The sequence below is a fragment of the Heterodontus francisci genome, chromosome 20, assembly GCF_036365525.1.
Source record: "Heterodontus francisci isolate sHetFra1 chromosome 20, sHetFra1.hap1, whole genome shotgun sequence".
NCBI lineage: Eukaryota > Metazoa > Chordata > Chondrichthyes > Heterodontiformes > Heterodontidae > Heterodontus > Heterodontus francisci.
This window is the reverse complement of record NC_090390.1, coordinates 12,591,207-12,608,115: the sequence shown is the minus strand read 5'-3', so window position 1 is coordinate 12,608,115 and position 16,909 is coordinate 12,591,207. Positions and strand designations below refer to the sequence as shown.

Sequence of the window (16,909 nt, the reverse complement as noted above, 5' to 3'; positions counted from 1 at the left end):
ATATTTTTGCAATACTTATTATTCTGAGCCAATGGGAAGCAACTGAGCACATTCCAAAGCAGTTTGCACCCTTGGTGCTAGAATGAGTTTGCATTCAAAATGCCCTTCAGAGGGAAATATTTGGCTAAACAGTTGCTGTGAACGCCAAAACCTGGTGTTGATTTTGTTGATAGTTCAGAATGGTTACTTTGACAGCTTGGTGACCCAATCCTCAACACAGAGTGTTGAGTCAAGGGACAGGGAAGTTGAAGAAACACAGGGAGTGGGATCTCACTTTCTAATCAGCCAGAGAGTAGCTGTGAGTTTTCAGGGTGATCTATAAACCAGTTAGAAAAAAGACACTGACCCCTGGGGTATATCATTTTTCACCCTCCTCCTATCCTTGCAACACCCATTCTTCTTGTTGCTACATTGACTCTTGTACCATATGCTTGAACTTTTCTAGCAAGCCTTTTTGTGAGATACCTCATGGGACATTTTCTGAAAATATATTTACTCAAAATCCCACGTAAGCACAAGAGATGCAACACCTGCCCTTTTACCTCCTCCCTTATCCTTGTCCAGGGAACAAACACTCCTTAATAAAAGCAAAATACTGCGGATGCTGGAAATCTGAAATAAAAACAAGAAATGCTGGAAATGCTCAGCAGGTCTGGCAGCATCTGTGGAGAGAGAAGCAGAGTTAATGTTTCAGGTCAGTGACGCTTCTTCAGAACTGGCAAATATTAGAAATGTGAAAGGTTTTAAGCAAGTAAAGCGGGGGTGGGGCAAGAGATAACAAAGGAGAAGGTGTAGATAGGTGTAGAGTGTTTGTAGAACAAACACTCCAATCCACTGAAACAGCAATTTACTTGAACTTCTTCCAACTTGCTACACTGTATTTGCTGCTCACAATGTGCTCTTTTCTACAGCAGGGAGACCAAACACAGATCAGGTGATCACTTTGCTGAACTCATCCATACCGTCTGCATGCATGATCCTGAGCTTCTGGTTGCTCGAGATTTTAATTCTCTGTCCTGCACCCAGGCTGATCTCTCCTGGCTGATTGTAAGGAAGGAGGTGAAAGGGCAAGTGTTAAACCTCCTGAACTTGTATGGGACAGAGTGTATGTACAGCCTCTTCTTCTGCTCCAGTGAAGCTCAGCAGAATCTTTTGAGTAGGCACTTTACAACTTTCCAGACTCAGTGAGTTCAACAATCAGATCATAATCATTGCTCCCATTTTTGGGGGAGGCAGAGATACTGGTAATGGTTTTGCTGTAACTATTTACTGCTCCTCTAGACCTATCTTGTTTCATTACTTGTCCCAGTATCATCCCCCTTTGCCTTGCACCAGCATCCTTTTGATCATTTGATCTCTCCTGCCTTCCCCCCTATCACAGGCCTTCCCTTCTCCTGCCCCATCTCCTCTCTACTTGCTTAAAGCCAGTTACATTTCTAACTTCCTCCACTGCTGCTGAAAGATCATCAACCTGAAACATTAATTCAGTTTCTGTCTCCTCAGCTGCTGCCTGACCTGCTGAGTATTTCCAGAATTTCCTGTTTTAAATTTCCATTTCCAACCATCTGCAGTATTTTGCTTTTATTTAGACTGCATCTGCTGTTTCCTTTATCCATTCGGTTAGTTCTTCAAAATTCTCCATTAAGCTGTCACACATGATCTGCCTTGAACAAATGCCTGCTGACTGCCTTTAACTAACCTGTGCCTTTCCAAATGCTCACAATAGTTGTGTATTCTGATCTGATTGTCCACATTCCAAAGGCAATGGGGAAACAATCTCCAGCTGCACTGAAAAGGTGACACACTGCATTGGAGGAAGAAGGGTTGTTTTTTAATGCTTAACCTACAGCAGAAGAGCTGCTTTGCAGTATTAGGCCCAAATTCATTTTATCAACAAGTTATAGAATTTAATTTTCCAATTGGCAATGACTAGATTTGAATATGTTGTTTGGATTATTGATCCCATACCATAATCACTACATGATGTGTCCTGTGCGGCTGGGACTGTGATATTGACGGTGGTGTGGTATTTATTGAATTGGGTTCTCATTGCTAACTGGTGACTTTTGTTTCCCCTCCCATCCCGATTAGGTACATCGATTATCACAACATGTTGCTGTTTGACAGGATTTGTAGTAAAGGTTAACAGTCACTTCGCCAAGATACACTCCCACACAGGAGAAATGCGAGAGTTATGCCAGGAGCTCCAAGCAGGGACCTTTTATTTTATTCATTTGGGGGATGCAGACGTCGCTGGCCAGGCCAGCATTTATTGCCCATCCTTAATTGCCCTTGAGAAGGTGGTGGTGAGCTGCCTTCTTGAACCACTGCAGTTCATGTGGGGTAGGTATACCCACAGTGCTGTTCGGAAGGGAGTTCCAGGATTTTAACCCAGCGACAGTGAAGGAACGGCGATATAGTTCCAAGTCAGGATGGTGTGTGAATTGGAGGGGAACTTGCAGGTGGTGGTGTTCCCATGTATTTGCTGCCCTTGTCCTTGTAGGTGGTAGAGGTCACGGGTTTAGAAGGTGCTGTCGAAAGAGTGGTGAGTTGCTGCAGTGCATCTTGTAGATGGTACACACTGCTGCCACTGTGCATTGGTGGTGGGGGGAGTGAATGTTTGTAGATGGGGTGCCAATCAAGTGGGCTGCTTTGTCCTGGATGGTGTCGAGCTTCTTGAGTGTTGTTGGAGCTGCACCCATCCAGGCAAGTGGAGAGTATTCGGTCACACTCCTGACTTGTGCCTTGTAGATGGTGGACAGGCTTTGGGGAGTCAGGAGGTGAGTTACTCGCCTCAGGATTCCTAGCCACTGACCTACTCTTGTAGCCACAGTATTTATATGGCTACTCCAGTTCAGTTTCAGGTCAATGGTCGCCCCTAGGATGTTGATAGTGGGGGATTCAGCGATGGTAATGACATTGAATGTCAAGGGGAGATGGTTAGATTCTCTCTTGTTGGAGATGGTCATTGCCTGGCACTTGTGTGGTGCAAATGTTAGCGACAAGTGTCCGCAATCCCTGAATAACCGACATCAGGTCCTTTTAAAAAGTGTGGACACAGCACACTGAGAAATCAGCAAGGCGGACATTTATTCAGATGAGGTTTTCTATTAGTTATTTAAATCCACTCACTTTAAACAGACAGAGATGGGACACCAACCTTAAAAAAGCAAAACACCCGAAACAACCTGGAACTGGACTGGTACTGACACCGAAAGTGGAAAGACTTAACCCGACACGAGTGCAGCAAGTGTCCCGGGAGGGAGCCGGACCGGGCTAGAACTGTCCGCTCTCTAACTGTCCCTTACCTGTCCAGGGCAATGGCTGTCATTGAGTAAATGCTGGTGAACACGGCAGTGATGGGGATGAAGTTTTGGAAGCGGCAGTAGTGTAGGCCGAAGTACCAGTCGTTATGCACGGCGTAGATGAAGTTGAAGGTGGTGTTGAAGGCGGCCATGCAGGTATCTCCCACCGCCAGGTTAACCAGTAAGTAATTGGTGACGGTTCGCATCCTCTGATGGGCCAGGATGATCCAAACCACAATCACATTACCACACACAGCGGTCAGCACAATAACCGAGTAAGCGACAGCCCAGAGAGACACCTGCCAGGCCGGCAGGGTAAACACATTGCCTAGAGTCTCATTGCCACTCGGTCCGGTCTGATTCAGCTCAATTTCCACTGCAATGTTCATTTCGAACAGATTCACTCCGAGCCGCAGCTTTGTCTGTGTGTTAACTTCAGAACCAATTCAGTCTCAGGGCTCGGACTGTGGAGACACCCAGCTCAGTGTCCCGACACTCAGAGAGATCCCAGCTCACTGTCCCGACACTCAGAGAGATCCCAGCTCACTGTCCAGACACTCAAACACCCCCAGCTCACTGTCCCGACACTCAGAGAGATCCCAGCTCACTGTCCAGACACTCAAACACCCCCAGCTCACTGTCCCGACACTCAGAGAGATCCCAGCTCACTGTCCCGACACTCAGAGAGACCCCCAGCTCACTGTCCCGACACTCAGAGAGATCCCAGCTCACTGTCCCGACACTCAGAGAGACCCCCAGCTCACTGTCCCGACACTCAGAGAGATCCCAGCTCACTGTCCCGACACTCAGAGAGATCCCAGTTCACTGTCCCGACACTCAGAGAGATCCCAGCTCACTGTCCCGACACTCAGAGAGATCCCAGCTCACTGTCCCGACACTCAGAGAGATCCCAGCTCACTGTCCCGACACTCAGCCAGCTCACTGTCCCGACACTAAGAGAGATCCCAGCTCACTGTCCCGACACAGAGAGACCCCCAGCTCACTGTCCCGACACTCAGAGAGACCCCCAGCTCACTGTCCCGACACTCAGAGACCCCCAGCTCACTGTCCCGACATTCAGAGAGACCCCCAGCTCACTGTCCCGACACTCAGAGACCCCCAGCTCACTGTCTCACTGTCCCGACACTCAGAGAGACCCCCAACTCACTGTCCCGACACTCAGAGACCCCCAGCTCACTGTCTCACTGTCCCGACACTCAGAGACCCCCAGCTCACTGTCCCGACATTCAGAGAGGCCCCCAGCTCACTGTCCCGACATTCGGAGAGACCCCCAGCTCACTGTCCCGACACTCAGAGACCCCCAGCTCACTGTCTCACTGTCCCGACACTCAGAGAGATCCCCAGCTCACTGTCCCGACACTCAGAGACCCCCAGCTCACTGTCCCGACATTCAGAGAGACCCCCAGCTCACTGTCCCGACATTCAGAGAGACCCCCAGCTCACTGTCTCACTGTCCCGACACTCAGAGAGATCCCAGCTCACTGTCCCGACGCTCAGAGAGACTCCCAGCTCACTGTCCGGACACTGAGAGAGATCCCAGCTCACTGTCCCGACACTAAGTGAGATCCCAGCTCACTGTCCCGACACTGAGAGAGATCCCGGCTCACTGTCCCGACTCTCAGAGAGACCCCCAGCTCACTGTCCGGACACTCGGAGAGACCTCAGTTCACTGTCTCGAACACTCAGAGACCTCAGTTCAGTGTCTCGACACTCAGACTCTCAGCTCACTGTCCGGACACTCAGAGACTCTCGGCTCACTGTCCGGACACTCAGAGACCTCAGTTCACTGTCCGGACACTCAGAGACCCTCAGCTCACTGTCCCAACACTCAGAGACCCTCAGCGCACTGTCCGGACACTCAGAGACCCTCAGCTCACTGTCCTGACACTCAGAGACCCTCAGCTCACTGTCCTGACACTCACAGACCTTCAGCTCACTGTTCGGACACTCAGAGACCCTCAGCTCACTGTCCGGACACTCAGAGACCCTCAGCTCACTGTCCTGACACTCGGAGAGACCTCAGTTCACTGTCCTGACATTGAGAGAGACCCTCAGCTCACTGTCCGGACACTCACAGACCTTCAGCTCACTGTTCGGACACTCACAGACCCTCAGCTCACTGTCCGGACACTCAGAGACCCTCAGCTCACTGTCCGGACACTCAGAGACCCTCAGCTCACTGTCCGGACACTCGGAGAGACCTCAGTTCACTGTCCTGACATTGAGAGAGACCCTCAGCTCACTGTCCGGACACTCAGAGACCCTCAGCTCACTGTCCCGACACTCGGAGAGACCTCAGTTCACTGTCCTGACACTCAGAGACCCTCAGCTCACTGTCCGGACACTCAGAGACCCTCAGCTCACTGTCCGGACACTCGGAGAGACCTCAGTTCACTGTCCTGACACTCAGAGACCCTCAGCTCACTGTCCGGACACTCAGAGACCCTCAGCTCACTGTCCGGACACTCGGAGAGACCTCAGTTCACTGTCCTGACATTGAGAGAGACCCTCAGCTCACTGTCCCGACACTGAGAGACCCTCAGCTCACTGTCCGGACACTCAGAGAGACCCTCAGCTCACTGTCCTGACACTCGGAGAGACCTCAGTTCACTGTCCTGACATTGAGAGAGACCCTCAGCTCACTGTCCTGACACTCGGAGAGACCTCAGTTCACTGTCCTGACATTGAGAGAGACCCTCAGCTCACTGTCCGGACACTCAGAGACACTCAGCTCACTGTCCTGACACTCGGAGAGACCTCAGTTCACTGTCCTGACATTGAGAGAGACCCCAGCTCACTGTCCCAACACTCAGAAACCCTGCCCAATTTCCAACTCACCGCCCCAAGACTTGAAAAAAACAGGTCACCCTCGCAGTCAGTTGCACACAATATCTAAGTCGCAATCGCCAATGATGGAAGTACGGAGTGAAGTAACTATCCTGCTGAGTTTACAAGCGAAGCTGGCAATAGCTGCGCTCTATGTACACCCCGAGGGGTGGAGCTGTGGACTCGACGCCACTCCAAAGGGGTGGAGTCTTCACTGTACCAACACTGTCAAACATCAAACATCAGCATCGGAGACTTTACTATTATCCCGGTACAACCTCTGTGTGAGTTTGATCGAGTCCAGAGTCACTTAATTTGCATGGTTTATACTTTTTCTTGGTTCAGTTAATTCCTACCTTGTACACTCCCAGGCCTTTCAATGTGTTCACGTTCCAATCCGTTCGAATAGATTTTCATCATTTGCGATATCAATGCTAATTAACACACAATTACCCAGGTCCGGTCATATGGTAACATTCCCACCATCAATTGCTTTCTGTATCAGGGTTGCTGTTACTGATGAATTTCATTTAGTTACAAAATATTTCGGTTTGAATTTCCGAAAGTGCTCTCCCAGTCTTGAGGTGGTACATTTGTGCTGTATTTTAGGTCCTCCCTCATTCTAAAGGGAAGCGTACTGGGGATATTTAATCCATACCCTGAATATTTTCCTCCCTATAATAGCGCCCACCCCTCCAGTTTAAATTAACAAATAAACATCAATGTGAAGGAATAACACGAATAAAGTTTCATTTCACAAAAATCCCTACTGCAACTGATCCCATAATGAAACACAGAGACATCGAAAGGAAACATCTCAGCCACAGTTTACCTGCCCGCAGTGTTTGATGGGATAGTTGTAAAGCAAACACTTAAATAATTAATTCATAATTAGCAACAAATATACATTCCCTTAAGAAATAAAACCCCCATGGCAAAAGCGGTCCAAGTGTAGCTAACAGGAGAAATTAAACGCAGTTTTAGATTAAAGACAGATGTTTCTAATGTTGCCTGTGGATTGGGAGGATTTTAAAACTCAGGTCAAGAAATTGGTGAAGAAAAAGAGAATATGGCAATAAACCAGCAAGAGACATAAAAACATGTTGTAAATGTTTCTACAGGAATAGAACAAGGAAGCAATTAGTGGAAGTTAACAGTGAAAGGTCATCGACCGGAACCACTAACTCAGTTTTTCTCTCTACAGATGTTGTCTGACCTGCTGAGTATTTCCAGGGCTTTTTGTCTTTGTTTCAGATTTTCAGCAAATCTTCAGTATTTGCTTCTGTATTTATGAAATGGAAGTTGTGTTTGACAAATCTGTTTTTGAGGTTCTAACGGTAGGGATACGTAAGGGGAACCAGTGAATGTTGTGTATTTGGATCTTCAAAAAACATTCGATCAGGTGCCACACAAGGGATCATTACACAAAGGACTGGGGTAATATCGATTGAGGGTTGGTTAACAGAGAGTAGGAATAAATGGGTCACCTTCAGGTTGGGAGGATGGAACTATCAGGGTACCACAGGGATCAGTGCTCAGGCCTCAGTTATTTACAATCCACATTAATGACCCAGATAATTGGACCAAGTGTAATATACCCATGTTCACTGACAATGCAAAGTTGGCAGAAAACTGAGTTGTGAGCACACAAAGAGGCTGCAAAGGGATACAAACAGGTTAAGTTAGTGGGCAAGAACATGACAGATGAAGTATAATGTGGGGAAGTGCGAAGTTATCTATTTTGGTCGGAAAAATAGAAAAGTAGAATATTTTTTAAATAGTGAGAGACTGGGAAATGCTGGTATTCAGAGGGACCTGGATGTCCTTTTACTCAAATCACAGCAAGTTAACATGCAGGGACAGCAAGCAATTAGGAAAGCAAATGGTATTTTAGCTTCATTACAAAGGGATTGAAGAAAAGAATAAAGGAGTCATACTACAATTATATAGGGCCTTGGTGAGACTACACCTGAAGTATTGTGTACAGTTTTGGTCACCTTACCTAAGAAAGGATATACTTGCCCTAGTGAGAGTAGAACAAAGGCTGACTAGACTGATTCCTAGGATGTGGAGATTGTCCTATGCAGAGAGGTTGAGTAGAACAGGGTAGATGCTCACTGGGGAGTCTAGAACTGGGTGTCAAAGTCTCAGAATATTTCAAAACAGAGGTTGATAGATTTTTGGATACTAAGGGAATTAAGGGATTTGGGGATATTGCAGGAAGATGGAGTTGAGGTAGATTGGCCATGATCTTACCAAATGGCAGAGCAGGCTCAAAGGGCCAAATAGGAATTTCTTTTGTTCTTATACAGGGAGTTTTACTCTGCTCATACTCTATACTGTAACTGCCCTGGGATTGTTTGATGGGATAGTGCAGAGCAAGCTTCGCTCTGAACCAGTGCTATATGTGTCCTGGAATGTTTGATGGGACAGTGTAGAGGGAGCTTTATTCTGTATCTAACCCATGCTGTAACTGTCTTGTGGGTGTTTCTAGGGATAGTGTAGAGGGAGCTTTACACTTTATTTAATCTATTGCAGAACTGCTGTTGGAGTGATTAAAAGTACAGTGTAAAAGGAGCTTTAATTCAACGTGTAACTGATGATGTTCCAGCCTTTTCAATGTTTCAAGGGAAGTGTAAAGACAGCTTGGCTCAGTATCTAGCCCATTCTGTACCTGCTCTGGGAGTATGAGGGAGCTTTAATCTGTATCTGACCATTGCTGTATCTGTCCAGAGACTGATGGGACAGTGTAGAGGGAACTTTCCTTTGTATTAACCTGTACTGTACCTCCCCTCGGAGGATATGATGGGTCAGAGGAGAGGGAGCATTACTCATCCATGCTGCATCTGCACTGGGAAAGTTTGATGGGACTTTGTGTACTTTAACCTGTGTTGTACCTGCCTTATGAGTGTTTCAAGGGATAGTGTAGTGGGAGCTTTATTCTGTACCTAACACATGCTGTACCTGCCATTGGAGTGTTATATAGGTACATATGAAGATAGGAACTGGAGTACACAATTTAGCCCCTTGAGCTTCTTCTTCATTCATTGAGATCATGGTTGATCCCCAACCTAACTCCATATATCTGCCTTTGACCCATATCTTTTAATAACTTTTGGTAACAAAATCTATCAATCTCAGATTTAAAATTAATTGATCTAGCATCAATTGTCATTTGCAGAAGAGAGTTCCAAAACTTCTACTAACTTTTTATTGTACAAGTGTTTCCTAATTTCACTCCTGAAAGTCTAATTTTAAGACTAGTCCTAGAGTCCCTTACCTGTGGAAATATTTTCTCTCTACCCTATCTGTTCCCCTTAACATCTTGAAAACTTCATTCAGATCACCCCTAACCTTCCAAATTCCAGGGAATACAACCATAGTTTGTGTAATCTTGCCTTGTAGTTTGGTATAGTGTAGTGGAAGCTTTACTTTGTATCTAGCCTGTGCTGTACCTGCCAGCTAAGTGTTTGATGGATCAGTTTAGAAGGAGCTTTAATTGGTATCTGCCATGCTGTACCTGCCATGGGTATGTTTGATGGAACAGAGTAGAGGTAGCTTTACTCTGATTTCAACCAGCGCTGTGTCTGCCCCTGGAGTGTTTAATGGGACAGTGCAAAAAAAAAGGGAGGTAGAGAGAAAACAGGGAATTATAGACCAGTCAGCTTGACATTGGTAGTGGGGAAAATTCTAGAGTCCATTATCAAAGATTTTATAGCAGAGCACTTGGAGAACAGTGGTAGAATCGGGCAGAGTCAGCATGGATTTATGAAAGGGAAATCATGCTTGAGAAATCTACTAGAATTCTTCGAGGATGTAACTCGTAGAGTTTATGAGGGGGAGCCAGTGGATGTGGTTTATTTGGACCTTCAGACAAAATCCCACATAAGAGATTAGCATGTAAAATTAAAGCGCATGGGACTGGGGGTAGTGTCTTGCGATGGATAGAAAATTGGTTGGCAGACAGGAAACAAAGAGTAGGAATAAACGGGTCTTTTTCAAATGGCAGGCAGTGACTAGTGGGGTACTGCAGGGATCGGTGCTAGGACCCCAGCTATTCACAATATATATTAATGATTTAGATGAGGGAACTAAATGTAATATTTCCAAATTTGCAGATGACACAAAACTGGATGGGAGGGTGAGTTGTGAGGAGGATGCAGAGAGGCTTCAGGGTGATTTGGACAAGTTGAGTGAGTGGGCAAATGCATGGCAGATGCAGTATAAAGTGGATAAATGTGAGGTTATCCACTTTGGTAGCAAAAACAGGAAGGCAGATTATTATGTGAACGGCTATAAACTGAGAGAGGGAAATATGCAGTGAGACCTGGGTGTTCTCGTATACCAGTCGCTGAAGGTAAGCATGCAGGTGCAACAGGCGATAAAAAGGCAAATGGTATGTTAGCCTTCATAGCGAGAGGATTCGCGTGCAGGAGCAGGGATGTCTTGCTGCAATTATACAGGGCCTTGGCGAGGCTACATCTGAAATATTGTGTGCAGTTTTGGTCTCCTTATCTGAGGAAGGATGTTCTTGCTATAGAGGGAGTGCAGTGAAGGTTTACCAGACTGATTCCTGGGATGGCGGGACTGACGTACGAGGACAGATTGAGTCGGTTAAGATTATATTCACTGGAGTTCAGAAGAGTGAGGGGGAATCTCATAGAAACCTATAAAATTCTAACAAGACTTGACAGGATAGATGCAGGAAGGATGTTCCCAATGGTGGGGGAGTCCAGAACCAGGAAACATATTCTAAGGATATGGGGTAAACCTTTCAGGACTGAGATGAGAAGAAATTTCTTCACCCAGAGAGTGGTGAGCCTGTGGAATTCGCTACCACAGAAAGCATTTGAGGCCAAAATATTGTACGTTTTCAAGAAGGAGTTAGACATAGCTCTTGGGTCTAAAGGGATCAAAGGCTATGGGGCAAAAGCGGGAACAGGCTACTGAGTTGGATGATCAGCCATGATCATAATGAATGGCGGAGCAGGCTCGAAGAGCCGAATGGCCTACTCCTGCTCCTATTCTCTATATTTCTATGTGCAGAGGGAGCTTTACTGTGCATATACCTGTAGTGTACCTGCCCTGGGAGTGTAGTGTGAACCTTACTTCATAGAATCATAGTTACAGTGCAGAAGGAGGCTATTCGGCCCATCATGTCTGTGCTGGAACTCTGAGAGAAACTCAGCTAGTCCCATTCCCCCATCCTTTCCCCGTAGCCTTTCAAATTTTTTCTCTTTAGATGTTTATTCAATTCCCTTTTGAAAGCCATGATTGAATCTGCCTCCACCACACTCTCAGGCATTGCATTCCAAACCCTAACCACTTTTTCCTCATCTTGGTTCTTTTGCCAATCACCTTAAATTGCTGTTCTCTGGTTCTTGACCCTTCCACCAATGGACAATTTCTCTCTATCTACTCTGTCTAGACCCCTCATGATTTTGAACACTTCTATCAAATTTCCTTGCAGCCTTCTTTTTTCTAAGGCAAACAATCTCAGCTTCTCCAATCTAGCCATGTAACTCAAGTCCCTCATCCCTGGAACCATTCTCCTAAACCTTTTCTGTACCCTCTCTAAAGCAGTAGTCCTAGTACCGACCCCTGGTGAACCCCACTGTATACCTTCATCCAGTTCGAAAAACAACAGTTCACCACTAATCTCTGTTTCCTGTCACTCAGTCAACTTCATATCCATGCTACCACTGTTCCTTTTATTCCATGACCTTTTTGATCTCATTTCGGGCTGCAGTTGTGCTGAGGTTGTGGCGGGTAGCATGCTGGGGAATGTGGTCCAGGGCACTCGCATCAAGGACTGAGTGGCGATTGAGGAGATCGTCGAAGTGCTCCTTCCAACCAGTGCTGACTGCCTCTCTGTCCTTGATCAGTGCCACTCCAATCTTTGCTCTCAGTGGTAGGTCCTTGGGTACTTGGGCCATAAATGGTCTTCACTGCACTGAAGAATCCATGTCGTGGCTGTCAGTGAGTTGCTTTACTTCCTGCGCTCTTTCAGCCCACCAGTTGTTCTTTGTTGAACCTCGGCTTTCAATTGTTTGTATACCTGCTTTTTTTCCCTTGAATTTTGGTGATGCTTCCAGTTTAGGAACACCTTGCACTTGCGATTTAATAGCTCCTGGATCTCCTGGTTGTTCTTGTCAAACCAGTCTTGATGTTTCCTGGTCAAGAAACCAAGAGTATCTTCACAAGTGCTGATTGTGGTAGCTCTGAGGGTAGACCAGGCATTGTGGACATTCTGTGGTTCCTATTCGTTGAGCGTTGCCAAGTTACTTGTAAGACGCTGCCTGAGTAGGTCTTTCTTCACAGAGTCCTTGATAACATCAACATTGATTTTCCTGTGGCAGTGCTTCTGCTGCCATTTTTGGACTGGGTTTATGGAGATAGCAGCACAGATTAGGTGATGGTCGGTCCAGCAGTGATCAGCTCCAATCTTGGCATGGGTGATGCGAACATCCTTGCAGTTCTTTGCTTGGGCGATAATATAGTCAAACAAATGTCAATGCCTGGAGTGAGGGCGCTGCCATGAGGTCTTGTATTTGTCTCTCTGACAAAATAGGGTGTTCGTTATGATCAGGCCATGTTCAAGGCATTTTGTCAGAAGGATTCTGTTGGTGTTAGCCCTTTCAACGCCTTCCTGGCCAAGCACACCTCCCAACTCTGACATTGAAGTCTCCGAGGAGGATCAGCTTGTTTTTCTTGGGAACATTCGACAGCTAAAAAACAATAAGGCCGCCAGTGTAGCCGGAATTCCTGCCGAAATTCTAAAATATTGCGGAAAGGCATTCTTGACACAAATACATGGTCTCATCTCTCTCATCTGGAAGGAGGAGAGTATGCCAGGGGATCTCCGAGACACCGTAATTGTGACCATCTTCAAAAAAGGCGACAAGACCGACTGCGGTACCTACAGAGGGGTATCCCTGCTATCCGCCACAGGGAAGGTCATCGCAAGAATCCTTCTCAACCACCCCCCTGTGGCTGAAGAACTCCTACTGGAATCACAATGTGGATTCCGTCCATCAAGAGGCACAGTGGACATGATCGTCAAAGCAAGACAACTCCAAGAAAAATGTAGGGAGCAGCAGCAACCTTTATACATGGCCACCTTTGACCTCATGAAGGCCTTTGACTCTATCAACTGGGAGAGATTATGGAACATCCTCCTCAAAGTTGGCTGCCCGGAGAAAGTCGTCAACATCCTCTGCCTGCTGCAAGACAACGTGCAAGCTATAATCCTCACCAACGGATCTGCCACTGATCCAATCCGAGTGCAAACTGGGGTCAAGCAAGGCTGTGTCATTGCACCAACACACTTTTCCATTTTCCTTGCCGCAACACTCCACCTCATCTCCATGAAGCTCCCTGCAGGAGTAGATCTACTTGGCAGGATGAGCGGGAAACTATTTAATCAATATCGCCTCCAGTCCAGAACCAAGGCCAGTCCAACCTCTGTCATCAAGCTGCAGTATGCTGACGATGCTTGTATATGCGCACACTCAGGGACTGAGCTTCAAACCCTCGTCGCTGCATTCACAGAAGTGTATGAAAGAATGGGCCTTAAGCTAAACATCCAGAAGACAAAGGTCCTCTTCCAGCCTGCTCCCACAGCGCAGCACTGCCCCCTCTCAAGATCCATGGTGAACCACTGAACAGTGTAGATCACTTCCCATACCTTGGGAGCCTCCTCTTAGCAAGGGCTTTCATCGATGATGAAACTCAGCATCAGATCCAGTGTGCCAGCGCAGCCTTTGGTCATCTGAGGAAAAGAGTATTTGATGACAAAGACCTCAAGCCTGGCACCAAGCTCATGGTCTACAGGGCCGCAGTGTTACCTGCCCTCCTGTATGCGTTGGAAGCATAGACACTGTACAGCAGACATCTCAAAGCCCTGGAGAGATATCACTAGCGGTGCCTCCGCCACATCCTGAAAATTCATTGGCAGGACAGGCGCTCCAATATCAGTGACCTCTCTCGGGCCAACATCCCCAGTATCGAGACACTGGTCATAGCTAGTCAGTTACGTTGGACAGGCCACATCATCCACATGCCTGACACAAGACTCCCAAAACAAGCTTTCTACTCCAACATCTGTCACAGCAAGAGGCTACCAAAAGGGCAGAGGAAACAATACAAGGATGTCCTTAAAGCCTCCTTGAATAAATGTGACATCTCCACTGATTCATGGGAATCTCTTGCCTGAGACTGCTCAAAATGCAGAAGGAATATCCGCGATGGTGCCAGCCAGTTCGAACAATGTCGACATGCCCAGGCACCGAACAAATGCAAACAGCGGAAGGTGTGTTCAGGAATTTGAGCATGCCATCCACTCGCCATCCCATCCAAACACCACCTGCCCCACCTGTGGCAGAGTGTGCAGATCCAGAACTGGACTATTCAGTCACCTCAGGACCCACAATCCTGGAGTGGGAAGTATTCCATAATATTCAACTTTGCTGGCCAGTCCATATGTGCCACTTTATCAAACGCCTTCTAGAAGATGTATCTAGTCCATGCTGTATGCTCCCTCCAAGTGTTTCATGGGTCAGTGGGGAGTGAAATTTATTCTATATTGTGCCTGTGCTGTACCTGCCCTGGAAACATTTGATGGGACAGTGCAGTTGGTGCTTTACTCTGTATCTATGCAAACTCCTTCTGTACCTGCCCTGGGAGTTTTGATGGGATAGTGTACAGGGAGCTTTATTTGATAATTCACTCTGTGCTCCACCTTCCTTGTTAGTGTTTCATGTAGTAGTGTGGGGGAGTTATAGTCTGTATCAAACCCTTGCTGTGTCCTAAAAGTGTTTGATGGGACTTTGGGGAGGGAACTGAACTCTATATCTTATTGTGCTCTATCTGCCCTGGGTCTGTTAACTGAAACAGTGTAGAGGTAGCTTCTCTCTAGAGTGAGTTTTGCACTGTATTTAACCTGCACTGTACCTGTCCTGGAAGTGTTTGATGGTACAGTGTAGAATGAGCTTTATACTGCGTCTAATATGTGGAGTATCTGCCTGGGAATTCTTAATAGGATATAGTGGAGATACCCTTGGTCTGTGGGGGATGAAATTGTTCTACTCGAGCAGAGTAAATTGGGCTCAGAGCGAATCGGCAGCTGATACTATGATCTATGATTTTTCACCGCACCTGACCTTCTTTCCATTTAACTTCACAGCACAATAGTTCAAACTCTTTTGGGAGACTCATTTCCTCGTCTCACCGTCACAATTACTCAGTTTGAAATTAAAAACCTTGACAATATTTTCCAGAGGGGTAGAGGAAGTGAGAGACCTTGGAGTGCATGTCCACAGGTCCCTGAAAGACATTGATAATTGGAGGCCCATTATCATAGGCCCAATGTTATTAAGATTATTCACTAAGATCATAGCTAAAAGACTGAGTGAAGCAGTCAGGATTAACCCAAGACAGAAGGGTTTCCTTACAGGCACGCCTGGATGTAACGAAAACATCACAGTATTGGAGAACATAATTAAGGGTGCAAAGAATAATCATAAAGGCCTTGCTGTTGTCTTTATCGACCTGGCGAAAGCGTTGGACTCAATTGGCCGTAAGCTACTTTCTAAAGCTTTGGTAAGAATGGGTCTACCCAAAGACTTTATAACCCTGATCGAAGATTTATATACTAACAATACCACGGTGGTCGAAGGTAGCAAAACCAAGACTAAGCCAATAAATATCATGAGGGGAGTGAAACAAGGTGACCCCCTTTCACCCATATTATTCAACATTGCTTTGGATCCACTGATGTGTACAATAGAGAATGCAAGTGCTGGAGTGTGTATACCTCTCGGTGAAAGAAAACTCAATTGCTCAGCGTTAGCCTTCACTGATGACATTGCCCTCCCAAGTGATTCTCACGCTGGGATGAAACAAAACCTCAATCTGGTTCAATCATCTTGTGATAACACGGGGCTTACAATCAATGCCTCTAAAACAAAAGGGTTTCACTTCTCATGTAAGGGAAAGACCTGATATAATCATAAGGAAAATTGGCAGCTAAAAGAGGAGACCATCTCATACATCCCACCTGGGGAAACAGAGAAATACCTGGGTGCCCGCATCAATCCTTGGGCAGGAGTGGCAGAGGACGATTGGGAGGAGAAACTCAATTATTGGGTGAAAAATCTTGGTGAAGCAGCACTAAAACCAGTTCAGAAGGTTGAGATTCTTAAAACGCATGTTATCCCTGGGCTATACTTTCATTTGATCCTGGCGGAGGCATCCCAAAACACACTGATCAAACTTGACCAGATCATTAGAAATACCACTAAGAAATACCTACACCTACCGTCTCACACAACTGACGGCCTCCTGTATTCTAACAACAGAAATGGAGGGTTAGGTATATGTCGAAATTAGAAATACAGATTCCATCCGCAATAATCGGTAAAAGAGAATCACTAAACATGTCCAATGACACGGTGATACAGGCGTCTTTCCAATTCAGAGGCCAACACAACTCCGAAACCATTGAAGGGCTCAGAAAATTCAAGGTCCTAAAGGAGGTCGAGGACTTCCTGTTTGAGAAAAATGGTAACATGGAGGATTTGGAAGAGCTCGCTGAACCCTGTTGGGCACCGCAAAATTAAAATAAATCAAAGCCTGTTAATAAATATGCTGCATGGAGGGAGGTGGAATTTGACAAATGGATAAAGCTTAAAAGCCAAGGGCCTGGCATTTCCACCTTCCGAAACGATAAAGTCTCTAATACCTGGACCAAAACCTCA

At 46.4% G+C, this 16,909-nt stretch overlaps 1 protein-coding gene across 1 annotated transcript in view; it reads right to left on the bottom strand.

Annotated features, from left to right (window-relative positions):
- Positions 1-3,694, bottom strand: part of tacr2 (tachykinin receptor 2) — a 456,109-nt gene extending 452,415 nt beyond the window's left edge. The window contains exon 1 of the mRNA XM_068053305.1: positions 3,309-3,694. Within this exon, the coding sequence (XP_067909406.1) occupies positions 3,309-3,694 (386 nt within the window). The remainder of the gene's footprint in view (positions 1-3,308) is intronic.
- Between the last annotated feature and the right edge of the window lie 13,215 nt (positions 3,695-16,909).